This window comes from Thalia democratica, chromosome 4, assembly GCF_965202585.1.
Source record: "Thalia democratica chromosome 4, ktThaDemo2.hap1.1, whole genome shotgun sequence".
Lineage (NCBI taxonomy): Eukaryota > Metazoa > Chordata > Thaliacea > Salpida > Salpidae > Thalia > Thalia democratica.
The window spans coordinates 52,015,071-52,042,822 of NC_139168.1; the positions used below are offsets into that span (position 1 = coordinate 52,015,071).

General features: G+C 26.6%; 2 protein-coding genes across 3 annotated transcripts; both read right to left on the reverse strand.

Annotated features, from left to right (window-relative positions):
- Positions 1-257: 257 nt before the first annotated feature.
- On the reverse strand, positions 258-25,173 carry LOC145833890 (vacuolar protein sorting-associated protein 33A-like). 2 transcript variants are annotated; one of them, XM_082941137.1, is made up of 10 exons: positions 25,034-25,173; positions 23,818-24,114; positions 22,699-22,920; positions 17,514-17,691; positions 16,022-16,206; positions 12,860-12,989; positions 11,265-11,470; positions 10,529-10,672; positions 7,508-7,670; positions 258-806 (listed from the first exon to the last, which is right to left on the reverse strand). In XM_082941137.1, the coding sequence occupies exons 1-10, from the start codon at positions 25,148-25,150 to the stop codon at positions 589-591; spliced, it is 1,860 nt and encodes a 619-aa protein (XP_082797263.1). In that variant the 5' UTR covers positions 25,151-25,173; the 3' UTR covers positions 258-588. The 2 variants fall into 2 exon arrangements, with proteins under 2 accessions (XP_082797263.1, XP_082797264.1); XM_082941138.1 differs by lacking the exon at positions 7,508-7,670 and having other exon boundaries at positions 601-806.
- A 282-nt stretch (positions 25,174-25,455) lies between these two features.
- Positions 25,456-27,304, reverse strand: LOC145833980 (Golgi resident protein GCP60-like). The gene has a single exon (XM_082941275.1). The coding sequence runs from the start codon at positions 27,279-27,281 to the stop codon at positions 25,854-25,856; it is 1,428 nt and encodes a 475-aa protein (XP_082797401.1). The 5' UTR covers positions 27,282-27,304; the 3' UTR covers positions 25,456-25,853.
- Between the last annotated feature and the right edge of the window lie 448 nt (positions 27,305-27,752).

Genomic DNA, 27,752 nt, shown 5'->3' on the forward strand with positions numbered 1-27,752 from the left:
TTAATTAATACCAAAGAACTTACAATTTATTAAAATCAAACTATTATAAAAGTGTATTTAAACGTTTAGTTTTTCTGCACATATGTTTTACACTAAGAATTAAGTTTATGAAATTAAATTTCTGCTTTATGGGCCTTAGCTTCAAGCTAAATGATATAATTACTTAAATAAAAAATAGTTTCAAGCAAAGAAAGATATTATTGCACAAAGTTGGTAAATCATTACACAAAAAGCTTAAAAACTAATCATTTGTTCATATAAAGGTAAAATATAATTACTATAAATGTATTGGAAAATTATTTTCTTTAAATAATCTAAAAACATAAAAAATTATACAGAGAAAATAGTTAATTTTTAACTACAATAACTAATTTTTTTAATATCAAACACATTAAAGTAATTATAAGCAAGTAGAGAAATACTTACTTTTTATGAGTATCAAACTAAAATACATTTGTTTAACCATTTAAAATACTTGTAAATGCAGCTATATGATTATCAAATGTTTATATTTTATTTTTAAAACAACTGCATGTGAAATCAATCCTATTAAAAAAAAAAGCTAAAATAATTTTTATAAACAAATTATTAATTTTTAGCAATAATTTGATTTATAAGTTTTTCCCCATTTATAATATCGGTAGTAGCTACCAGATAATCTGTACCATCATTGACTTCAGATGTTAGAAATCTTAACGCCGAAATTTCACTGTATGTAACCCCTCCAATAAAAAATACTAGTGTAAGACACGACTGATCTCCCCTTGACTGAGAACTGTTGAATGATCCGGTACCTTGTTGATTACCTTAAAATATGTTTTTTAATTGTGTATGTTTAAGTCAATGTAACATTAAAATTAAATGATATTAATTTTTTTACGTAGAAGTTTATAAACAGACTAAATGCGTGAAATAGTAAAACACTAGGTCAATTTAACATCTAATAAAACCATATAAAACACAAACGACTTTTCTTAGCTTAGTTTTAGACTAGACCAGTGGTCAGCACTCATCAGATTTTCATTAGGGTCGGGCTAGATTTACAGAAAAAATTATTCATGTGCCAAATTCAAAATAAAAAGTTATGTGCGGGCTTAGTGTTTTTTTAATTTCACTTTAAAATATACTAAACATACATTACAGGGTTGCCAAATGTTTTTGGCCAATTTTCTCCAGATTTTCAAAATTTCTTCCGGGTTTTTAAAATTATACGTTTTCGGGTCTATTTTAGTTTAAAATTAAGTTTAAGGTATAAAACTGTGTTAAGTAGTATAACAACATTTAAAAGATACTGAAAAACTACTTAAAATTTGATTTTTAATAAAAAACATTTTGATTATGACAAACTATTTTTTACTAAAAGATGAACTTTTAGTGTCAAATCAAAATTATATCACTTAACATGAACAAGTTGTTCAAAATTCCAGGTTTTTAAGTGATTTTTGTACAAAATTCCAGTTTTTTCAAAGTTTCTCAAATTCCAGGTTTTTTTAGCCTAAATTGACAAACTCTATGATTTTCCAGGATTCCAGGTTATTTGGCAACCCTGACATTAGTAAGCGTTTAACTTATAAGTTTGATCATACCTTTTCGACCATCAGATCACAAGGTTTGGGTAGACTGAGACCCAGGTTTCGTTCTTATTGAATCTATATCATGATCGAAACTGTATGATCAAATCTTTATGTTAACTTGATCCTGTCTCACGACATACAAAAATCCAGGCTTAAGCTATGAGCCTTTCGCCGATGTATTTTTTATAGTAAAAATGTAATGAACTAAACATAAGGTTCGCAGCACAATTTACTCACAAACATAAAAGAGCATTGGAAACTTTTGCTCATTAAAAAAAAAACTTAAACTTGTCTAATTAGTATCAAGCAAGCCATAAAATACGGGCCTAAAACCAAATATCAATATTTCAGATAGTTGTACCTGATAGTTTAATTTTCAAAAACACCTTTGAGCTTTAAAACAACCTGTCAAAGTGAAATATACCAAACAATGTTATTCAAAGTTTTTGTCATTTATTAAGATATTTTTAAAGAAAATAGGTTGTATAAAATCATTTAAATTACAATAAAAAGCTAAAAAATAATTAAACGTGTTATTTTTACTTTAGTTGTTTTTTGGCTTAAATTTATGTCACAGGCCAGATCTGATCGTTGGGCCGGTCGCTAGGCTAGACCTATGTTACGACACTTACGAACTGTATAGAAAATTAAACTTATAAGCTACCTAACTTAATGTAAAATTAAACCATCTTTATTATGTTGTTAACAATGTATTGACATAAATACCCAAAGACGAACATTTTTTTTAAATTGCGAAAGAATACTACTAATAATCCCTAGGTAAAGTATGTCACAAACAAAATCTAAACAAGTACAACACTAGAAACAAAAAAAAACAACCAAAGGAAAACATATTTTTTGCTTCACACCACCATTTTTCTCAACGGTTGAGACAAAAACCTACAAATTGTTTTTTTTTTTCAGCTATGCATCAACACAACTCTAAAATAAAAGCAGAAACTTTAAAAAAATTTGATGCTGTGCGAGCTAAATTAAAAAAAGAGAAAATTTATGTATTGTAGTCGGAAATTGTTGGAAGAAAAACATAAGAATAAAATATATGCAGCTGCAACTTTAATTATCTGATTGATAACAAATGTTTATTAACAAACGTAATTTACAGAAGAACAGTGAAGAGAAAAATAAAACCATGTAACAATAAGTTGGGTATTCGAATCTAATGCTTAAAGTAAAACACACGAAACATATATATGTTTATTTGATATATTACAACAAAAAATTAAAAAATCATTTAAGAAGTAAAAAAAAAACTTAATTATAGTTTAAATATAAACACAGTATTAGCTCAAAAGTTGTAACTAAAAAAAATATTCTAAATTTATAAAAGGTTATACTCTTTGTAATATAAAAAAATAAAACTCCTAAAAAATCATTTCTAGTCTGAAATAAGAAAATAACTTTGCTTTAATTGTCAAAACTTTACGAATAGCTATTTTACACAATTTCAAAAGCTTAACTATTATTTTTATTAAAGCATCAAACTTTAAACATCTTATAGTCTTTTAGCTAAAAACGGTTCAGCTTGATGACATAACAATTATTGATAACAGTTATTCAAAAAACTTAAGTTCAAATTTATGATTTTTGTTCGATAACTAGTGAAACAATGGTTTCTAGAAACCGTAAAACTTTATTAAAACTATATATACATATAAAATAATTTAACTTAAACATTTTATAAACTAGTATAAGCAAAATAATATGATACAGAAATACAACCAAGTTTGTATAAGTAAATATATTTAAAGTAAATTTTTTAAAATGAAGAAACTTGCCTTAACAAATATGCTTTTGTCTTTGAAATCTGCTTTTGTTTTTGAAACTTATAAAGTTAATTTTTATGTACAGTAGGGTGCATCTCTTGCCCTAACCTTGAATTTTCGCAAAGTCTAATTTTTAGACGTTGGGAAATCACATGAATAGAAAGCACAAAAAAAAGCTTCCTAGCTTTAAGCCTGTTGGAGCAAAATACTTTTGAAAAATTTGCTTTATATCGGTATATTTTAAAAGAGGAAAAAAGACTAGTTCACTAATAATTAATGTTCTCCTACGTTTTTTGAAATAATTACCTGAAACGGTTAGGAAATGTTCCATGTCATATATAGAAAATTCTGTAAAAACAAAATAAAAAATTAAAATAAACATTTTATGAAAAAAAAACAAAAAAAAACTCAGTTATTTTTTTTTAATTTGTTTTTTACAGAATTTTTAAAGTATGGCAAGGAACGTTTCCTTAACGTTTCAGGTAATTATCTCAAAAAACGTAGGAGAACATAAATTATTAGTGAACTAGTCTTTTTTCCTCTTTTAAAATATACCGATATAAAGCAAATTTTAAAAAAGTAATTTTCTCCAACAGGCTTAAAGCTAGGAAGCAGTTTTTTTTTTGTGCTTTCTATTCATGCGATTTCCCAACGTCAAAAAATTAAACTTTGCGAAAATTCAAGATTGGGGCACCCTACTGTATATAAAAATTAAGTAAGTTTGAAAAATTTTTAATATCATAAATTAATTGTTTGTATTGAGTTAATTATATATCTAATAATAATAAAATTGTTCAAAACTCAAGGTCTTTTTCAAAATTTCTTAAATTGCAGGTCTTACCAGTTTTTTTGCCTAAATTGCCAAGTTTTAGGTATTTCCAGGTTTTTAAAGGATTCCAGTTTTTTTTTGGAAATAATGGAAATAATAATGAAAGGATTTTTTCAACAAAATTTAAGGAGAAATTTTTTTAAATACAGCTGGAGATAGATTTTTAATAAAATTAAGGTTTTTTGCATTTTTAGTTTGTGCCTTTTATAAAGAGCCTATACAATTGGGGAACGGGTCAAATATGCACGAAGAAACACTTTTGCACGAAGAATCACTTTTGCACGACAGCAGTGGCGTCGCGTGGTATTTTTCTTAGGTGGTGCAGAAAAAAAATCCGAGTTGAAGGTGATCGATTCGCCCCTACTTGAGTTGTCCCTGCTCGAGTTGCATCTGCTCGAGTTGCTTCCGCTCGAGTTGCCTCTTCTTGAGTTGCCTCTGCTCGAGTTGCCTCTGCTCGAGTTGCCTCTGCTCGAGTTGCATCTTCTTGAGTTGCCTATTCTCGAGTTGCTTTTGCTCGAGTTGCTTCTGCTTAAGTTGACTCTGCTTGAAATGCTTTTGCACGAGTTGCCTCTGCTTGAATCGCGTGTGCTCTGCTTAGCTTTGTTTTCATTTTTTGTTTACAATAACTTGTGGAGTGATATTTAAACCTGTACTGTTTCAGAAAATTTTCAACTTAGCTTACTTACCGCAAGATATTGATTTTGCGGTAATTCTTGAAGAAATTTTGCTATTTTGAGTTCATTTGCGGCAGTCATCTAAGAGTTTGCGGTAGTGAAGTGAGCAAAATGGTCGTTTTCTAAATTGGAATTTTACAAGAGATTTGTTCTAGGAAATAACGAAAACGTTATAGATACTTAATTTTTTCTTACAAAATTTTAAGGTGGTGCAATTGCGGCAGTGCAACACCCCTGCACGAGAGTAAAAAATTAAATTAAAAAGCATAAAAAAACATTTACCGACCGAGGGTAAGGGGTAACAGTGATAAAAGAAAATTAGAATAAAACTTAATAAAAGTTATAAATCAAAAAGAAAAAAATTAATAAAATAAAACATAAAATAATTACCGAACGAGGGTAAGGGGTAACAGTGATAGTAAAATAAAAAATTAAATTCGTGCAAAAGTGTTTTCGTGCAAAATTTACGCCGTGCAAGAGTGTCTTTGTGCAAAAATTTACCTTCGTGCAAAAGTTTCCCTTTGTGCATACTAGACTTCTACCCATTGAATTGTATGGCTTTGCTCTTTATATATTAGGTATCCAAAAAAAACGTGTTTAACTAGGAAAGGATAATTAAACTACCTTTATTAAATAATAACAAGCCTTTTCTCCTAGTGGTCTTCATAAAGAAATAGCTAAAATTAACTACACTTTAAAAGAAGTCTAGCTTTAAAAGTTAAACTTAACATTTAAGTTTTGTCTAATTCGAAGAAAAAGCTAAACAGTTAAAGATTAAAAGTGTTATAGCTTTAGGCAAAAGATATTCAATGTTGAAGTTGGAAACTTTCGAAAAACAAAAATCAATTTTATCATTTAATTTGTAGTCACAGTTTGCCAATAAAAAACTACATTAAAAAAAATTCAGTATATGACCTAATCATGGTTGCCACTGCTCAAGCTGAGAAAAATTTCCTGACTTTTTACCAAAATTTTCCTGACTTTTCTAAATAAAACTCTTAAATTTAACTTATTTTAAAATACATAATATAACACTTGAAACTATTTAAAGCTTTCAATCCAATTTTAATACAGGTTAATAACAACAGTTATTTGCTGAATTCTATCATCAAACTTCCATATCACTTAAACCATCTGTGTATGATTGATGTTTGTAATAAACAGCTCTATCAGCAAAATACTTGTATTATTACCTTATAAACACGGCTTGTCTGAAAAAAAACATAATTTTTTAGCATTTCCTAGCATTTATGTATCTAGATAAACAAACGACATATAAGGAACTTTTATAATTAAAACCTTGAATTAATAACGAACTTTCACAACTAAAATCTTAAAATACTAACAAATTTTTACAGTTGAAACCTTAAAACAATAAAGAACACAATTTTTTAGAACTTTCTAGCATAAATGTATCTAAATAAACGAAACGACATATAAGGAACTTTTACAATTAAATCCTTAAATCAATAAGGAACTTTCACAACTTCAACCTTAAAAACAATAACGAAATTTTACAGTTAACACATTAAAACAATAAAGAACTTATTTAAATATTTTTTCTTTAAATGCTTGTACTAAAATTTATTTTCTCCGTTTTTTTATTAGCACTTCAACCTCTTCATCTAATGAAGATATGGTTTCCTTCATCTGGTCTGCATTCAGCTTCAGTATACACATTAACTTGTTACATTAAATACTAAACTAACTGCTTAGTTATAAAAAACTCAATTATTTACTTAAACAAAAAACACTTTGATTCTAAAATTATGCTAGATAAACTTTTGTGTATATATCACAGTTTCACTATGGAAGTGTCCTTGCTACAGATCATCAATACTAAAAAGATTACAAAATTTGCTTGTTTAAGTAGGGTAGTTGTTCAATATGTTAACAGAAAATTTTTGCAGCTTATAAAGGATATTTTACTAATTTATACCAGATGAAGGCATTGGAAGAAAAATTAAATATTTTTTTAAATTTCTAAGAAAATTTTGGAATTTTTTTCTGACTTTAAAGGACTTTTAATTAATTTTTACCATTTGAAGGCTTTAAAAAACAAGGAATTTTGTAAATTTAAACTGACAAAATCTGACTTTTTTTTTCTAATTTTATCAAATTTCCTGACTCTTCCTGACTTTTTTTCAAAACCCCCCATTTTTTTCTGACTTTTGTCATTAAAAAAAAATTTTCCTGACTTTTCCTGATTTCCTGACCGAGTAGCAACCCTGCCTAATGTAAAAGTTTGAAGAAGGTTAATGAAAGAGAAGATATATTTATGATGAGTCTTTTTCGAAATTCATAAAAAACTTATTGTACTCAAGAACTTTGATCCCTGAAATATATCGAAAGATACTTTGAATTTTTTAGGAGTTAAAAAGTGTCTGATAGTTATGATAAAGCTATAAAAACTAAACCAACTCCTAAAATTCAAAGGGAGTCCCTCTATAGCCTTAAATTTTAAAACTTTAAAAAACAGAAATTTTTTAAGTTTTGACATATTAAAAATTAAGTTCATTTTGTTATTAAGCCTTGTAATAATTCATTTAAAAAAGTTGTTAAGTACTACAAACTTGATGTGACTAAAACCCCCTTATAATACTTGTTTTTATAACTTAAAAAATATTTAAAAAAATTTATACTTACGTGTGGTATTGCTTTTCGTTAATTTCACATCATTAACTGTAGGACCAGGTAATAGTTTTAATACTTCTTCAATAGATCGCCATCCAGGGTTTGAGAGTATTTGAGCAAGCTTTACACTTAGAGGTGCATATCCATTATACACATATGATATATCATTCGGTTCCTATGTATGTTTAATGTATTATTTTAAACACAGTATGATTTAGTAATTCTATAGTACTTTTTGAAACTTAATAACAAAAAATATTTGATTTATAAAAATAAGTATTGTCTTGTTCACAAATCTTATACTATAATAAAATACACTGTTTGATTTTTTGCTATTGCTAAACATTTTACTTAGTTAGCTTATATATTTGCATAAAAATAATATGTAAACTTCTCCAAATGGTTCGGGACAGTTTTTCATACTCTTGAATTTGTAGGTTTGTGGATGTTTTTTATAACTTTTTTACGTATTTCTTGTAGTTTTGTGATTTAATTATTTTTTTTTTATTGATTATAAATAATACTTGTTTGATACTAAAAAAATTTACAGCTGTTCTTTAACTAAATTCTAGCTTAACACTTTTAAATTTAGTTTAACTTATTCTTGAGAAATGTTTGTAAACTGTTTGAAGGATAAACCCCTCTTATTTATTTAAATTACTTATTTAACAATAAACAATCTAAACAAAAAAGAGTATAAGTACAAATACACTAAAGTGAGCTACATGTTACACAATTCTACTTTTTTTGTGATTATAAATATACTTTTGAAGTAGATATACTTAACACAGAAATACTTAATCTAAGCTATTTCGCATGATTTTATTTAATGAATGTTTACAGTATTTACAGAACTGATCATGTTTTATGTACAGTAACCTCTCGGATCTTTACGCACTCGTGACGTTACGCACTCTCGTTTAGTTACGCATTTCAGAATTTTATGAAATTCAGAAAATAAAAACTTTCATTTTTCTTAATATTGCACAAATTAGGTTTAATGTATATTTTTGAATAAAAATATTTTTTTGAATGCTAACACACCTCTCTATATCTTTAGACTTTGTAAATTTATATTCCTTGACTAATTGATAAACATTTAGTTATACCTCAGTATATCAGAAATTTTGTTAACAATAAGAGATTAAATCAAAATTCTGAAATAAACATGACTGTTTTAATAATAAAAGTATAATAAAATAATGAGAGTTTAAAACACAAAAAAATAATACAGCAGTCTTGCCCTATATATTAATAAACACCATTTTATAATTGTAAAGAAATGCTTAATTTTAAATTGCATTTGCTAAATAGAAAAGAATATAAATGTCACATATAAATAAAAATAATTTCTAATTATTATTAAAATAGTAAAACTAATTCTACCCGTATTGTTATTTTATAGAAATTCAAACATTTTTTTCTAATATATGTATAGTTTTATCTGTTGTTTTCATATTTATAAATTAAGTAAACAAATAGTTAAAAGTGGGAAAGTGCCCAGTCTGCTTTTAACTAGAAGCAATATTAAAAAACAGCCATTATAGTGAGTTTATTTGGTACCGCTCGTTTCTTTACGATCTCTCATATCTTTACGCACTTTTTCTGTGGACACAATGTGCGTAAATAAGCGAGAGGTTACTGTACAGTGAAATGCCGTTAGTTGAATAAAGGTTTTTCCGTAAAAATAAGAAATCAAAATTTAAACGTTTTTGAACTTATTTAAGAAAACTGTCTAAATACTTGAAGCCTACAGCTCAATTAAAAAAGAAAAGTATATACAGTAAACTTTAGAAAAAAGTTTCCATCTTTAAATTTGTATAAAATTTTACTCCAAAATTAAATTAAGTTTCATGTTAAAAAAATAACTTTTAGTTGTCATTTAAAACATTTATGTATAAAATTACAATTTGTAAACAAATTTATTCCTTTAAAACAAATATTTATAGTATAAGTTTTATTAAGTATGTGTTAATATGTTGATACGTTTTTCAAGCGTTTCTCAGCTTAACATTTAAAAAGTGTTTTAACTAAACTAAATTTATAAGTGATACCTAAAAAAGAACCTCTATATCAATTGTTTTGTAGCAGACTATGAGACTGCTCTCTTATGAGATTTGAGAGAAATAAACCAAATAGGGGTGTTAAAACACTAGATATAACCACGCATGAGTTATTACGAGGCTATTATCAGTTTATTACAGATTCAGCAGTAGTCGTTATTACTCTTTTAATTTTTTGTGTATTAATTGTGCTTTATTTTTCTAAGTTTTATTCATTCTTTTTATGCTAACATTTAGTAATTTTTATTTATAAATTGTTTCGTTGTACTTCTTATTGTCATAGCTTGACTTACCTTGATTACGTAACTGTTCATTTGAATTATAACAATAAGATAAAAGTATCGCCCGTTATGAGCACTAGGATTATTAGCAAGTTAATTAATAAGATGACTACGAGAAGTGGATCTGCCCTGTTGGAAGATCTAGCATTGGAATTATCAATTGGGTCCGAACCTCCGACGCTGTCTAAGAGTAGTACAGCGCCAGGAAATCGTGACAATATCATAAGCTATACAAGGCACATATAAAAAATTACAAGAATATGTAACAGTTACATACTAAACTTAAAAACAGCGTTATATTAATCAAAACCATTTGAGTAAACCACACAAAATAACTTCAAATTGTAGGTACACTCTTGTCAAGGCGGAAAAAAAATTCAAACAAATTGTAAAAAATAATATTTATTTTCACAGCGAAAACACATCAACTTAATGAATATACCAAAAATATACAAAATAATGAGGAATGCGTATTATATAGACCATAAGACCGAGTATTTTGTATAAAATAGTACTATAGGTTTTTTAAAAGCAAACTGGTTTTAGGATATAAACTAAAAAACATAAAAGTAATATTTTTAAAAACATAAATACTAAAAAAAAACATTACTTTGAATATATAGCTTTGAGATTAACAAGTTTAAGAAACTTTAAACTAGTTTTCTAAATGTAGAAAACTAATAAAAAACCTGTTCATTGAACGAATCTACAGTAAGGTGCAGTGATCGATTGATTATGTTGTAATTCCACATATCATTATTAATTCCTTCTATTTTGAACAAATTGCATTTTTCAAGTTTGTCAATGGATAATAAATGTTTATAGCCGTATGTCTGTGCAAAATTAAATCTGTAGTTGTATTCCTTAAGAAGACTTTTTATATTAACCAGGTTTGCTAATTTTTGAAGAAATGAAAAAAATAGCATGATTTATAAGAATCGATGTTAGGACATTCCAAGTTTAAGAACCATAATTAAGTACACCATTAAAAAAAGCTAAGCTTAAGAAAAAAACTCTTAACCAGCCTGAGCTTGCCTAAGGAGTAGCAGCCCTACTATTAACCATAAAAATAATGTTAATAAACATCAAATAAAACATATTCAAGTAAAAATTAGAAGTCAAGCTTTTAGTGATAAATTATATTTTGTTTTAAAATTATTAAAAAAAAAAATTAGATACTACTCAATAAAGTATCTATACTTTAGCAAGTAATAACAAATAGTATAAGCCTGGTTACAATCACTTAGAAACTTATAATCAAATTTTTCAAGCTAAAAACCTTAATTGTCTTTACAATAAATGCTTACACATTTGCTACCCTTTATTTCTATCTTAAGTAGTGTAAATATCAAAATGCAAAAAAGGTTGGTCAGCTAAACTATTTTTCTATGAATTACACTAGACGTGTATTAATTATTATTATACCTGGAGAATTTCACGTTTGTAATAATCAGCTATTTTTTGCTTCAGACCATTGTTACATATAGACTGAAGACAGATTAATCTTAAAACTTGAGTTATGGGCTTGCGCTGAAATATACAATCTTCAATGTGACTATTTATTTTATCCGTATTGACAAAATTAATAATATCTTGCTCCGTTTGAAGAATATCTTGAAAATCGTCAGATCCTTTCAATAGTAATTAACATGAGAAAATTTAATCAAGTTTTTAAATAAACTGCTCAACTTTATAAAAGCTAACATTTATTTGAAAAAAATAATTAATAATAGTAAAAGTTCATTTTGAAATGTCTTTTTATTAAAATAAGCTACGTATTACAATGCTTAAATAAATAACGTATAAAAATTACATTAAAAGCTTGCTTTTAAACTACTTGCTTAAATTAGTAATTTGTTTAATCAATTTACATAAAAACTGTTAAAACTCGTCGTTTAACAATACTGCTACTTAATCTTAAACTTGATTAAGTTTGTTTTTTATTATGTGACTTCTGATAATTAGTAACTACTTTAGAGATATAAACTATAGATAGTTGTTTAACAGTATTAAATATTTTCAAAAAAAAAAAGCATTTTTTGAAGTTTTAAAAAGATAACATATTCTAAGTTCTTAGAGTATCAAAACCAAAACATTTTAAAAGCAAATTTATTTTCTATCTGTTTTAAATATAACAAGTTTTTTTTTTGAAAAAGATTTTATAATTACTAAACAAGATATAGCTGTACTTATATATACTAAGACTATAAAAATAAAGTATGCTACATATAAACTTACCAAATTTTAGTGAGTGTACATAAAAAGTACGACGACCTTTGAGTTTTTTGCTAACTTTTTTGTACTCGTCAATGTCACAAAAACACTTGTGTAAAATTTTAGCTGACTAAAAATACTTTTATGGTAGCAAATTTAGATTTTCTGAAAACAACTCCAATGCAAACTGTTTAGGATACCAAAAATACAATCTTAGAGGTTTTAGCTGGAAATTGTTTTACATGTGGTAACTATCACAAAAACAGAATATTCAAGAAAACTTACAAAAATATCAAAAATTACATAAAATCAAGAAGTGTGCCTCCGTGAAACTTTCTTTAAATCGTCTTACATTCTTCACAATGTATTTTTGTGATAATTACCACATGTAAAACAATTTCCAGCTAAAATCTTTAGGGTTGCGACTTTTCTCATACAGTTTGCATTGGAATTGTTTTCAGAAAATCAAAATTTGCTACCGTGAAAGTTTTTTAAAATAAGTTAAAATTTTGCACAAGGGGTTTTTGTTACATTTGCCAAACAAAAAAACGTTGAAAAATCTAAGGTCGCATTATTAAGTGTACAATATACAGTAAAGTTGTTATACAATTATTTATAAAATTTCAAATTCAGCTAAAAAAAAAATTAAAAAGAAACCAGCACAATCTTCAAACATTTCCTAGTTTTCCATGTAAACTTTAAAAATATCATTGAAAAGGTATAAAACAAAAATTTTATTAGGTATAGATTTCATATACAATACTTATAAGTAAAATTTATATACTCTTTCTTTTAGCACGACTAACCTATATGTTCCTGCAATAGTTCAATAATGGCAATGTGATTTGACAAAGCAGATTTTCTATTGAGAAATTCTGGAACGTCTTTTACATATTGATGTGCCTCTTTTAAGTTTCCCCATATTTCGTCTTTTCTCTGTTTCAATTAAATTTAAAATTGTAACTGATTTTTAAACTGGGTCTTCATAAAATTTACCGTTTAGGTGATATTTAAACAATACTTTTAATTTAGTTTATATTTAACATAGTTTTAGTACTATTTTCAAAATTGAGTAATTTCAATTTTCTACTTAATAGGTTATAAGGAAATAATTGTGCAACATCTTATTTTTCTGAATCTATTATAAAACTATTTTATCTCATCAGAATTTGTTAGTTAAACATTTATTAGTATTCAAACTGAATAACTAACAATTAAGAATAAAAAATATCTTATTTTGCATATTTTAATATTTTAATAACAAACTTTTATCGTTTAAATAAAATCAAAAAAAAAAAATACTTTGTGTTAGAATTATTAGAATAATACTTTTTATGTGTAACTAAAATTCAAAAAAAGTTAAAAAAAAAACTTAACACAACTATTTTTTTAGTAATATATGATGCGTCAATAAATTTTCTTGAATAGTGTTAAATTGTGAAACAACACATATTAAAAAGATTCATTTAGTGTTTTCTTATAAATAAACTAAAAGTGAAATAGCTTATCCAGTTCAAATATATTTCGTCTTTTAAACCTTCAACTTAATTTTTATTTTTTAAGTTGTATGTTTAGCAGGGGTAGGAGTCTAATATGCACGAAGGACACTTTTGCACGCTTAAAATTTTTATTAATTATTTGTTTTTTGTAGGTTGTTTTTATTACTGTTACACCTAACCCTTACCCTCGGTCAGTAACTTTTTTTTTAGTTTAAATATTTTCTTTTATCCTAGATTTTTTTTTACTTTTTTTATTATTTTGTATTTTTTCTTATCTATTTTTACTATCACTGTTACCCCTAACCCTTACCACCGGTCGGTAACTTTTTTATTTTATCTTTTTATTTTCTTGTTTTTTTACTTTTTATTATATTCATTTTTTACTCTTGTGCAAAAGTGACCCCTCGTGCAAAAGTGTCTTTGTGCAAAAATGTCCCTTCGTGCATATTTGACCCGTTTCCGTGTAGCAGTGTTTCATACTTTACTTCCTTTTTAACTATATAAAAAGAGATTGCAAAAAAATTTACGTCGCTTTCGATAGACTGCTTCTACCAGAGCCACTGATGTGTATCGAGTAAACTGATTGTTACTTGTTATCTTTATATTTTTGGCATCTTCGTTATGAGTATTCATTTTGTATGAGTGTATTTCGAGTAATAATTGCAAAAAATAAATTAACGATGGTTTAAAAATCTACCAGTTTATTGCACGTTTTCTTCAAATTAATTTCGGACAACCGTCCTTCATCAGTGAAACTTTAAAACTAGTAGAACTAAACACATTCATGCAACAAAAAAATAAATAAAAGTTAAAAAATATATTATGACGTAGTAATTCAAAACTGTGTATAAAACTAAAATTTTAAAAGCTAGACGATTTTTACATTGTAATAATATTTTTGTAAGTAAAAGTAAATCCAAATGAAATGAATATAAAAACAAACACTTTACCAATATAAACTTTAAATTAAAACTATCTTAGTAAGGAACTGTTTGATGTTAGTTATTGATAATAAATAGTTACTGCTATCGGCGAAATATAAATAAAAATAAAAAAAATAAAAACTTTTCCCAAACAATACTTAAAGTAATTATAAAAACTTTTATTAATAACAAGCTGTATCTTACAAACTTTTTATCTTAAAGAAATAGTTTAATCCCTGAATAAAAATAACTATTTTGAAACGAAACTTAAATCTAAATAAGATAATAATGCAAAAATTATATAAAGAATTAAATTAACTTGTTTCAGCAGCAAATTATTTTTTCTAATATATTGTATTTTAAGGTAAACATTTTATCAAATAAACAAACGGTTAAAAACTATTGTGAAACAAAAAATATTCTTTGTGAAACTATCTTATTAAAAACCGATTACTGTAAAATTATTGATTTTATAAGTTTGTTATTATCTATAAAAAGGCAGTATTGTTTTATTTATGTTTATACTTGCTTGTAATAAATTAACCCATTTACTCTCTAAATAATCTAAGTTCGTATGGTTGCTTGTTGAGTCTGTAAAAGTGATTGAATATGCTTCTTCAAAGGTTTTGTTCGATGTTGGATGCTTGTTGGCGTAGTGAAGTTTGAGTGCAGCTCGATCATTTGTCTCGCTGGTGGTCATGTTCTTCCAGTTATGTCTGTGAGAGCACCATCTTTGGGAAAAAGACGTAATTGTCTGTCCCACATAGTGCTCGCCACAGATATTGCACTTTGCCGCATAAATCCCAAAATTTTTGCAATTCAAATTCTTTTTTAATTCAATTGTTTTACCACTTTTTGATTTTATTAAGTTAGCTTTTTTCACCATTCCGCCTACTCCCCCTCGGTTGCACAATAAGCATTTTCCACAAGGGTGAGATCCACCAATTGCTACACTATTTTCATAGGCTTGGATCTTATAGTTTGTTAATGGTGCCGCAATTGTTTTTGGACATAAGTAATAATTGGTAACAAACACTTTAAACAGTTTTTAGTTTAATTTAATACAAAGACGCTATCTAAACTGTATTAGCTAGGTTATATTATACAACAGTTTTGAGCTTATTTAATGGGTCATCAGGTCTCCATAGATGTGTATAGTTAGGAAAAACAGCTTCTAAAACATGTAAATTATATTTTCTGTATAAATAATATTATCTAATATTTGTGTAGTTATAACAAATTAAAAAACTAAGATTCTTGATTAAACGTTGTTGTTAAATTGTTAATTGCAAAGAATAACTTATCAAATTACTTCAATAAAAGAAACCAACTAAAATCTATAATAAGAAATATATATGACTTTCATATAAAATCTAATTCTAAAGACTTAAACGTTGTAACAAAAAACTTTAAGTATTGGTAATTTATTGTATCACGTAGTATTAACCATTTTATCACTCGTTGAACTTTTTAGGTTTTTCCTTTGCAAAACACATAAAGCTAAACATTTAATTGAAACTATAGTAAAATATTTATTTTTTTTAACCTTTTCAATCGTTTTCAATTGATTAAGCTCCTGTTTAATTGCTGAATTTATTGTATTGAAACTTTTATCTCTTATTTCAGTATACAAAGCATTTTTCGAAGTCAGTGAAATTTTCTTATATTCAGTCGGAACTTCACTTGACCTCGATTGATTGACAAATTTTTCAGGTGGTACACAAGTAAAAGCTATAAAATAAAATAAGCATACAGACCATTTTTGTTTATATACATCTACTAGAAGGCAGATGTTTAGAAAAACACAATTTACATCAGATTTAGTAACGAAATTAGTCCTAATATCTTGTTTTTAAAACTAAAAATCTTATTTTTAAATAGTTAAAACTACTTTTAAAACATGTATTCTAAAAAAATGTAATCAAAGGAGTAATAAAAAGAAAATTTAGCAAATAATAAAATAACTAATTAGCATACCTTTACAAACTTCAGGATTTAGAGTTTTAGACAAACAAAATTATTTCTTATGCTAAAATATTTATTCCACAAAATCAATTTAAGGAAGAAAAAAAAAATTAATTTTGATTTGGTTTATTTATTTCTTAATTTATACATTTTTTAAATTAAAACACCTGGTACCCATTCAATATATTTGAAATTATCTAGCTTAATTAATTATTAAACAGAAAATAATTATTAAAAATTAATAATATTAACGAGAATTCAAAGCTTTCCGTCCCTCCATAAAAGATAAATACATTTGTAATTTAGCGAAATATCTCAATGGAATTTCTAAAATAGTATCATTTTAATTCTTTCTACAAAACCAGAAATGAAAAGTATAACTTAGGATCAGGCAACGTACGGCCCGCGGGCCAGATCCGGGACTTTTATAAAAATATTTGACCCACGACTCATTTTCTAGCTTGAAAACATTTTAAGCTATTCAAACAAAATTGAAAATTTTATTAACATATAATTTAAAATGTGCACTTATTTTGATTGTAAGTACATAGTAGGTCTTTTACAATGGTTATCTATCACAACTATGTACTTTGTAATTTATAGATCACAATAAAAGTTCTCGATTTAATGATTATGAGAATAATAAATTCAAATTTTTAATTTTTATTAACAAAACAATGTTTCACTCGTTTAAACAAAATCAAACGAGATCTTCAGTTGAATAAAACCTTATTCTACTTGTATAGATTCTATTTAAATAAGATTTTATTCAACTGATAATCTCGTTTAGTACAAACGAGTGAAACATCGTTTTCTTAATAAAACTTAAAAATTTAGATTTATTCATTGCAAATATACTGTTAAGAAGTATCTAATTTTTACAGTAATTTTTTTTACAATTTTCTTAATTTCGCGGCCGGCTACAACTTGTTTCTAACAAGTCCAGCCCACAAAATTATTTTTCTTATAAATTTGACCTACTGAATAAAAGAGTTGCCCACTCTTAGTACAACTTTACAAATAAATAAAAATAAAATATCTAGATTAGGCTGAGAAAGAAAAAACTAACGAACTGTGTTCAATACCATACTTTTCGTCTATTAAACCTTCATAAGTCAATTGTGTAAGCAATGGAGTTAGTAAGTCTATAGATCTGTCAATGACTAAAACTCTGTCAATTTGTGAGTTGTCTTCGTCTAAATCACAGCTTTCTTCCTCATTCGTCATTTTTTGCAGTAAACTGATAACTTTCTATTAAACATATACAATTTAAGTTGTTGACGTTATTTACCTTTTTACAGGAAAACTTAATATAAACAAAATTTAAAACAATTAGTTTTAGGCACATAAAAAACTACCTTCTTTGTAATAAGACTTCATTTTTTCTTTATAATTTTACAATTTACGACAAATATTGAGTTAAGCACAAAACATAAAGCGTATATTTTAAATGTAGCATGTTAGTCAAGATAAAACGAAGCACATATACTCATATCTTTAAAACTTAATTCACAAACTATATGTTTTTATTTTGCGTTTCAAACAGTTTTATAACTTTAAAAGAATAAACTGTTACTAATTTTTAATTTTGTAAACATTCATAGTCTTTAACTTTTAACTGGTTTTTAACTTCTTACAATGATCAAAAAACTATCACCTTATAAAACTACACTGTAGGCTAAAAAGTGGGGTCAAGCAGTCATCGACTTTTTTGTAACTAGAAAAACAAACCAAGTGTTATACATAGTTAGATAGAGCTAAATTTCTAGTTTTCAATTCTTATTTTGTTTTTCCTTGCTTCAAGTGTTTAAGAAATTAACAGGGTTGCCAAACTTTTTTGGCAAATTTTCTCCAGGTTTTCAAAATTACACATTTTAGGGTCTATTTTTAGTTTAAAATTAAGTTTAAGGTAAAAAACTGTGTTAAATAGTGTAACGACTTTGAAAAGATATCTTATAGCTTCTTTAAATGTATTTTTCAATTTTAAATATTTTCGATGATAAATATTTTTTTTATCTATACGATATAATTTTTGTGTCAAATAGAAATTTTACTACTTAAGATGTAAAAATTGTTTAAAATTTCACGTTTTTTTTTTTCAAAATTTCTCAAGTTCTAGGTTTTTTGGCAACCCTGAATTAGGTAAGTTAAAAAGCGGCTAATTCTTACTCTTTTTAAAGTCAAAAATTACCCTAAAGTTTGCACAAAATATTTTATAATTTAGACTAGTGATCTACCGCATACAAGATTCGGATAAGGACCTGCCCGGTACCGGCCAACTTTTGCCTTGATCCAGATCCGGCCGGATCTTAATTTAAAAAAAGATCCGCATCCTATCTGAGATTTAGTCGGTTACGGATCCAGTTAATTTTAAAAGACTTTGTTTTCCGCAATCAGCTTCTTTCAGTTTTGTATACTTATATTATAGTGTTTTTGAATATTTAAAATATATAGAATTAGTCAAGCAAAACAGACTAATTAAGTAATTCAATTTTTTCATTTGTAAACATAAAGGTACATACATCCATTAGACTAAAAATAGTAAATTGTTAATTTAAATTTTCTTGCAGATTAGACTCTTCTACTGACTCAATAATTTAGCTCTATTTATAAATTTGAAATATTTCTCTTGTTAATAAATTACATATGTCTAAACTTTGATGTGTTTCAATTTGTTTAAAATCTTTACAATTTTAATTTAGTTTTTATATTCGCATTTAATTATATTAAATAATGTAAAAAATCTATAAATACAGCTCATTTAATATTTGGTTACTGAAACTTTAAGAGCAGGAATAGTTCAACAAAAATTTCTGCGCGAGAATTTATTTAACATGAAGGCTGGTATGTTGTTCTTATAATCTTCTTTTACACCCTGTTTCATTCACACGCTTCTACTTATAATTAAAGGTTCACTGTTTTCAGAAAATAAAATAAGTGTGTTAATAGCCAAGGCTTGTCAAACTATTGGCCACTTTAATCATTCTTCTACAGCGTGCCAGAAAATAAAAAATCCAGGTCACTTCAGGTTCATCAGTGTCAATGCAAAAAGCCTTTCTACTTGTGCAAGATGCTGAAACAAGGTGGAACTCAACCTACCTTATGCTGAAAAGACTAGAAAAAATAAAAAACAAGTGTCTAGAAAGGGGTCGGCAGGTCAAAAAAGGAAGGTTTTTTATTTGCTTAAAAAAAATATTTTAAGAAAATATTTTTGAACAAAAAAACTAGGCGATAGATTATCCTTTAAGGATAATACTAAAACTTAACTTTTGTTTTTTGAGGATATTAATTTATTAAACTAACTAAATAAAACTATTGCGGTCCGCGGGCCGCAGTTTGCCGACCCCTGATCTAGAACTATGTGTCTTACAACAAATTTAAACCCGAAAATTTTTTTACAGCTGATGAATGAAAACTTGTTAGCCTCTTTAATGAGCTGCTCGAACCCTTTTACATAGTAACGCAGCAGTGTAGTAAAAACAACGCATTGCTGTCAAGTGTAATCTGTCATGCAGCAGTACTAAAAAAGTCATTAAGCTTATAATTTCTACAACCTTAGCAATCTTGGCAGAAAATATAGAAGAGGCTTTTGAAAGAAGGTTTTATACTGTTAAAAACAGCACACGAATAAAACTTTATGATAACGACTTGTTTTTACTGACAACTGCTCTTAATCCACGGTATCGACTTAACTTTTTCCCTGCTAACATTAAATAGAAGATTGTAAGGCTATTGAAATCAGAAGAAAAAGCTATAGTTGTCGTGAGACTGGTCAAAGTGGTCAAGTTCCTCTAGTACCGCCTGAAAAACCTAAAGCTCAACTACCTAGAAATGTACCCAACATTTTTTTGACGTTCTATTCTACATTTAAATCGGAAACAAGTGCAAACACTAACGATAGTAAACAACAAGATTCAGTTGATCAAAAGATTGAGACAGAAATTAATTTTTTTTGGCTGAAAAAATATTATCTGCTAAAGAAGTTAAAGAAGCTGAAGTTTTGTTATGGTGGAACTCAAACAAGAAAAAATACACACATTTGCCAGGTTTGCAAAAAAGTATCTTTCGGCACCACCATCTCTGTTTAATCTGAAAGATTATTTCCAGAAGCTGGTAACTGTACGCACAAATGCGAAACAGATTGCTTCCAAAAACTGGCGAAAAATTTCTATATCTTCATAAAAACTTGAAAAACAAGAAAAGGTTTCTTTGTAGCTTAATGGCGTTGATATGAGTAAATGTTATTTACTAAATTTCCTAATTTTAAATTTGTAAACATAAACAGTCGCTAAAGAAGTTATTGTTCATCTTATAGTTCAAATTTTTATAAATAAAAGTATAATGTAAAGCTTAACATAATTTAAACAAAAAAAGTCCGTTATTATTTAAAGCATTGTTACATTTATTTTTTTTACGTCATACAAGGTAAAAATTCAAGTTTAGTCGTATAAATAGCTTGAAATTTAACTTTCTGATATTCAAACTGATATTTCATGAAGGTAATTTTTTTTTACAACGTTCTTTTTCATAGAAAGTTAAAAAGTGTCAAAATACATTATTTCAGGGTTGCCACAGATCAAGCTGAGAAAAAATTCCTTACTTTTCCTCACTTTATTAAAATTTTCCTGACTTTTCTAAACCCAACTCTTAGTTTAAACTTATTCTAAAATACATAATCTAACACTTGAAACTATATGAAGCTTTAAATATAGTTTTAATACAGGTTAAAACAACAGTTTTTTTTTGCTAAATTCAATCATGAAACTTCTACTACATCACTTGAACCATATGAGTATGATTGATGTATTTGCAATAAACAGCTCTATCAGCAAAATAGTTGTAATATTACTTTATAAACACAGCTTGTCTGAAAGAAGACACATTTTTTAGCATTTCCTAACACAAATGTATCTAAATAAACGAATAACATATAAGGAAATTTTACAATAATAAGTAAACTTAAACATTGCATATACTTCTCTTATAAATTATTTTATAATTTTAAACAACTGTGAAAAAATTATAAATAGGTAAAGTACACACATCAACTTGTTACATAAAATACTAAACTAACTGCTTAATTATAAAGAACTCAATTATTCACTTAAAAAAAAACACTTTGATTCCAAAATTAAGCTTGATAAACTTTTGTATATATATCACAGTTTCACTATGGAAGTGTCCTTACTACAGATCATCAATACTAAAAAGCTAATAAAAACTGCTTTTTCAAGTAGGGTACTTCTTCAATATGTTAATAGAAAAATTTTGCACTTTAATAAAGGATATTTTGTTAATTTATACCAGATGAAGCATTGGAAATTAAATCATTTTGTAAATTTTAAGAAAAACTTTGCAATTTTTCTCCGACTTTAAAGGATTTTTGAGAAATTTTTTACTACTTGAAGGCTTTGGAAGATAAGGAATTTTGTAAATTTAAACTGACAAAATCTGACTTTTTTTAATTTTGTCAAATTTCCTGACTTTTTTTAAAAATCCCTTATTTTTTCCTGACTTTTCCTGACCTTGTGGCAACCCTGTTAGTTAGACACTAACATTGTGTTTTTTAACAAAATATATGTATTAAACAATTTTTACTAATTAATGGTATTATAATAACTAATTTTTATAAATTTGTTCTCTATTGAAACTACATAAAACATTTAGGATACAGATCCGGCCAGATCTTAATTTAGAAAAAAGATCAGATTCCGTATCCGGCCGGATCCTAAATAGTGGATCCGGTAGATCACTAATTAAGACCTGATTTATTTACACAGAAGTTCTTTATACGATACGCCTACAGTTATGCTTAATTTTTACTACTTTTTTTAGACATGGTATACAATTTCAAAAAATGCTATAAATTATTTGAAAGGTAAAAAAAATAATTGAAAATTTCAATTTATTTTGAAACTATTTTAATTGAAAAATAATTGCACTTTTAGAGCAACTTATGGTTACATTGAAGGCGATATAACTCTTTTTTTTTTTCAAGCAAGAGCACATAAAGCATAACAATATATTTAGCAAATATAGCACGAAATGCTAAAAATAAGTTTCTAAAAAAATCTGGTTTTTGTTCAAACATTTAGGTACAAGTATTTGCGTATAAAAAACATTTATTATTTAACTGTAAAGTGATTACAGATAAAACATTTTACGGTTTCACTTGCATATTTTTATACAACAGCTACGAAACATTTTTTTTAATTTTCAATGGCTAAATTCTCTTAATATTTATGTTTTGAAACTTACTTTAGCGTTTGTTCCTTTGCCGTATACAGAGGGAAAAATTCCATAATGCTTTTGAATTTTCATAAGAGCCTTCGCAGAATGAAACAAACTAGAATTATCTTTATCTAAATGAAGCTCTGTAAAACTTTTTTTGTATTCACAAGATAAAACATCATCTTCAAGACATATAGCTTCTAATTTAAGTTCATCAATGCTGCAAAATGTGCCATAAACTTGCTCTTCCTGAAAAAAAACTTAAGATTTTGGAATGGGAACTTTAAGTTGAAGGGATGAAAAAATTAAATAAAACAGAGTTAGATTCAAAAAAATTAAACCAAGTTTTTAATTAAAATCCTATGAAAATACGAAAAATAAACAAACATTTTTTTGAACAAAACCTATGTAATTTTATTTTTGATTATTGCTATTACCGAATACTTCACACTCAAGCGTTCATAACTTACCAGATCTTTCCTTTATTAGCAGCAAAAGAAAAGCCAGCAATAGCTTTAAAACACTAAGGCTTATCAGCAGCAGAAAATACCCGACCAGATCATAATTTTGAATAAAATTTGGACCTGGCCGGATATCTAATTTCCAGTAGATGACTAATTTAAGTGCATAAAAGAGTGCTTACAGTAAACTTTTGAGAAATACTATTGGAGGGGGCTATTGCTTTTATTAATTCTTCAAAGGGGACATTATAAAAAAAAAATTTTGGGTAACCCTGCTTTAAACTATTTCTGTTTAAAATAAACTCAAGTTATGATAGATAATAATTTGAGATTTAAAACAAAAACTATAATATCTAAGAGTAGTGAAGAGCTGGCCGCAAGACTAAAATAATTAATAAGTATTTCAAAATAAATAAAAATCAAGTTCTTGAACAAAATTGGTTACATAAAAAAATTGAAACTGGCTCAACTAAATTTCATTCGTTCATCAAATCAAGAAAAAATATGTCCTGAGATTTTATAAAAATCTTAAAATTACTCTAGTTGATTATAAAAATACTAAAGTATCCTTAGGCAGCCTGAGGTTTTAAAAAATTTAAAAATATCCTGAGCGTGTGTTGTGCTTTAAAAAACTCTTTAATGAAGTTATGATTATTCTAATTATAAATCGTATAAGTTAGTATACCTGCAGTTTTTGAAGGCACAAGTAGCTTTTTCTAGGAGCAAACCATAGATGACAATCAACTCCATTACTCAGAATTTTTTGTTCTTGTTTTCTAATAAGTTGACACAGCTGTTTAATCACGCTTAATATTGGTCTCACTATGAATACTACGTGAGCTTGAACAGAACTCCTCGAACTAAAAATACCCTTATTAATACTTTCAGCAAGCTTCCTATGAACAGCCTTGTGCTGTGTAAATAGAGATGATTCAGCAAACAAGTCAAACTGGGACAGTAACAATTCATCCCAAATAATTACCTGTTAGTTTTTGTAAATTTAGTTTTTAATTTACAAAACAAACTTAGATAAAAGTATATTTGGTAAGTTAAAAATATATTTTGACATAAACTTAAAAATAGAATAAAAGGAACATTTTTTTTGGAAAAAACACAACATATTTATTAATACTTAAATCTATGTAACGGAAAAAATTCTAAAACTTTTATTATTTTAACTGAAATAAAATTATTAAGTGTACAGGGTTGCCACTGGTTGTTGAGAAATTTTATCCAGGTTTTCTAAATTTCCTCCAGTTTTTTAAGAGTACACGTTTTTAGGTCTATGTTTAGTTTAAGGTTAAAAAAAAACTGTGTTAAATAGTACAACAACATTGTAAAGATGCTGTGAAGCTATTTTGAATGTGTTTTTTATTGAATGAATTTTTTATGATGAAAGAAAATTTGAATCTATATGATAGACTTCTGTGTCAAATCAAAATTTTACTAATTAACATGTGAAAATTGTTCAAAATTCAAGGTCTTTCCAGAATTTCATGTTTTTGGCAACTCTAAGTACATAAATTAATGGTAACATAGTAGAATGGGAATGGGTCTAATATGCACAAAGGGACACTTTTGCACAAAGTCCTTTTTGCATGTGAAGGGTCATTTTTGCACAAGAGTAAAAAATAAATAAAAACAAAGTAAAAAGATAAATTTAGTAATCGAAAATTGAAAAACTAGTGATTTTATAAACTTTTAACTTCCTTGAATTTTGTTGCTAAAATTGAAATATGTATATCAATTAAAAAAACAAATATATATATACTGAGTCATATATTGGATAATTAAGCTTTTTATTGAAGTAATGTTGAAAAATCTAATCCATCTTAAAAACAAATACATTGACAAATAAAATATATACTTATTTAGCATCAATCTTACAATATTTAAAAAACCTTGGAATCATTCTTTAAGTTTTTACTTTCAAGCAAATCAACTAATTTCTTTCTAGCATCAGTTTTGGAAAAAATAAAATTTACAAACTTAGAAGAAACATCATTATTTAAATTCATGATATTATCTGAAATACATTTAAAGAAATCTTAAATATATCTAAATAAAGTTACAGATAATCATTTTGTTCAATATTCTAAAAAAGTAATAATTTATTAAATTTAAATACTAAAATAATATTTAATAATAATAAAAAATATGCCTTAATAAACCAATTTTAACTTTTTTTAAACCAAATGTATAAAAGAATAAACAAAAAAATTTGAAAAAATATTTAATACTTTAAGTAAAAAATCATAAAATTTATTAAACTAACAGTTTATAGAAAGTTTATATCAGTTCAAAAATTATTAATTTATTCCACAAAACTTAAAATACTTTTTTGTATTAAAAAATCTGACTAAACCACATAACTTTACAACTATAAAGAGACTATTTTACAAGTTTAAGATAAATAAACACATTTTTTGTAAATAAGCAAAATTACAATATTTAATAACTGCAATATTATCAATGCTAATAATATAAAAATTAAACAAGTGTTTACCTTGACAATTTTTAAATGGTAAAGGTTTAAAAAACTGCTTCTAATAAAATTTTATAACTTAGAAAATATTTTATGACAAAAAATTGACTGCTTTATTTGTTAGCATTTCACTTATACTTTTTTATATGTATTTTTTCCATTTAAAGACAAGCACAATTCACAGTTACTACCCTCAGTAAAACCTACTAAGGAGAAGATTCTTTGTTAATGCATTTTTACCGGGTATTATAAACTCTGTAGTACAAAGTTTTACTCCTCCAAAGTGAGTATGAATTGTCAAATTTTAATAAGTACACACCTCTACCTTGGGGATACTTATGGCTTCCACAATTAACTTCAATGTGGGAATTTTTTCTGTAAATTGGTACTATTTCATCTACTGGATTGGTATTTCTTCTACTAATGCCTATGGATCTTTCTGGATCATTTACATCAATTTCTTCATCACTTTCATCAAACTCATCATCAGATTCCCCGTGAGTTACCTCAATTACATTATTGTCTTCTACATTTGAGTTCCATTCAAAGTAGACACCAAAACCAATATCATAATTATCAGAAGCAAATTCCCAAAATATATAAGATCCTTGCTCATGTGTAGGTACTCTTATAGTTACTACTTCACCTCTACCAATATTAATAACAGACTCAACATCTCTTTTTATCTGCTGCTTAAACTCTTCTAATTGAGGTCTAGTCCACAATGATGGTTCAGCAACTTGAATCTCAGAAGAATCACTGTCTGATACAGAATCACTTTGACTTGCATCACCATTATGTTCATTTTCATCACTGGATTCTTCTTGTTTAATTGGTCTACTAACTTGATCAGAACAGTTTTGTTGTTGCAAGGAACTTGTGTTAAGTTCTTTTTGTTGCTGTTGTTGCAACAACTGTATGTATTGCTGGTAATGTTGTTCTTGAAGAAGAGCAATTAACTCTTTTTGTTTAACAGCATTACCAGGGTGTATTTGAGAGGCATATTGTTGGAATTGGGCATCTGTTTGGGTATTCAATGCAGCCATTAAGGCTTTTTTCTGTTTGTTTTGTTCTTGTTGTAGCTGTTCTTGTTGTAATCTTACTTTTTCTTTTTCTAAACGAAGTTGATTTTCATTCTCACGATTTATTCTATCTTTCTCTTTCTGTTCTTCTTCTTGTTTTATTTTCAACTCTATAATTTTTTGTTTTTCCTCTTCTTCTTTTTGATGAGCATGCATATAGGGCACATAAACTGGAACACTTTTAGATAGTTTATCAATAAACTGTCTACGAGCTTCATTAGATGACATATCATTAAATGAGCACCAAACTTTTCTTCTATCTCTTCCAAACAAATCAAGGTATCCTACTTCAGGCAGATTGTTTTGATCATTGTACGGTCCACATGATACCTGCTTAGTCAGTGCAGCTAAATAAACTTTATCATCATAAGTCAATGTAAATGTACGTTTACCATCGTTTTCTCTATAAAATTTTAATGCCAATTTATAAGCCTCAAATATAGAAAATCCCCAGAGAGTATCTGGTTGATCAACATCATTTTCTGAATTTTGTACATCAGTTTCATTGTTTACAAGTTTATTAGTAGCTAAATTAATTTTCTGCACACCATTTGTAACTTTTTCAACAGTAGTTTCAGCCATAGTATTAAAATATATTAACTATATTGTCTGTTGATATTATTGAAGATTGATTATCTAGCTTTTAAACAGAATAAATTATAGATGTTTAACTTTTTTATAATTAAAATATATGAAGCAATGATAATTATTCTGTTAATTAAAAGTGTTATTTTTTACTTTATTGCATCTATTTTTTTGCTACTTATTTAAAATTGTAATCTTTTTTTTTTTGATAAAGTATCTTGTCTTTATAAATCTGGTGTTCTTTATAAAACTACAAAAATTGTAGCACAACATGATCAAAACTCATAAATTATTTTGCACAATCCCTTTTGGCTCACGAGTTCAAAAATTTGCAAACCAATTTTTACAATTTAAAACTTTATAAATAGCGTGTTTTTTAGTATTATTGTTGTTGTATTTTGTAATGTTCTTTTTATTTAATTTAGTTTCAGGTAAAAAAAAAATTATACTATCTTAAATGTATTTGTT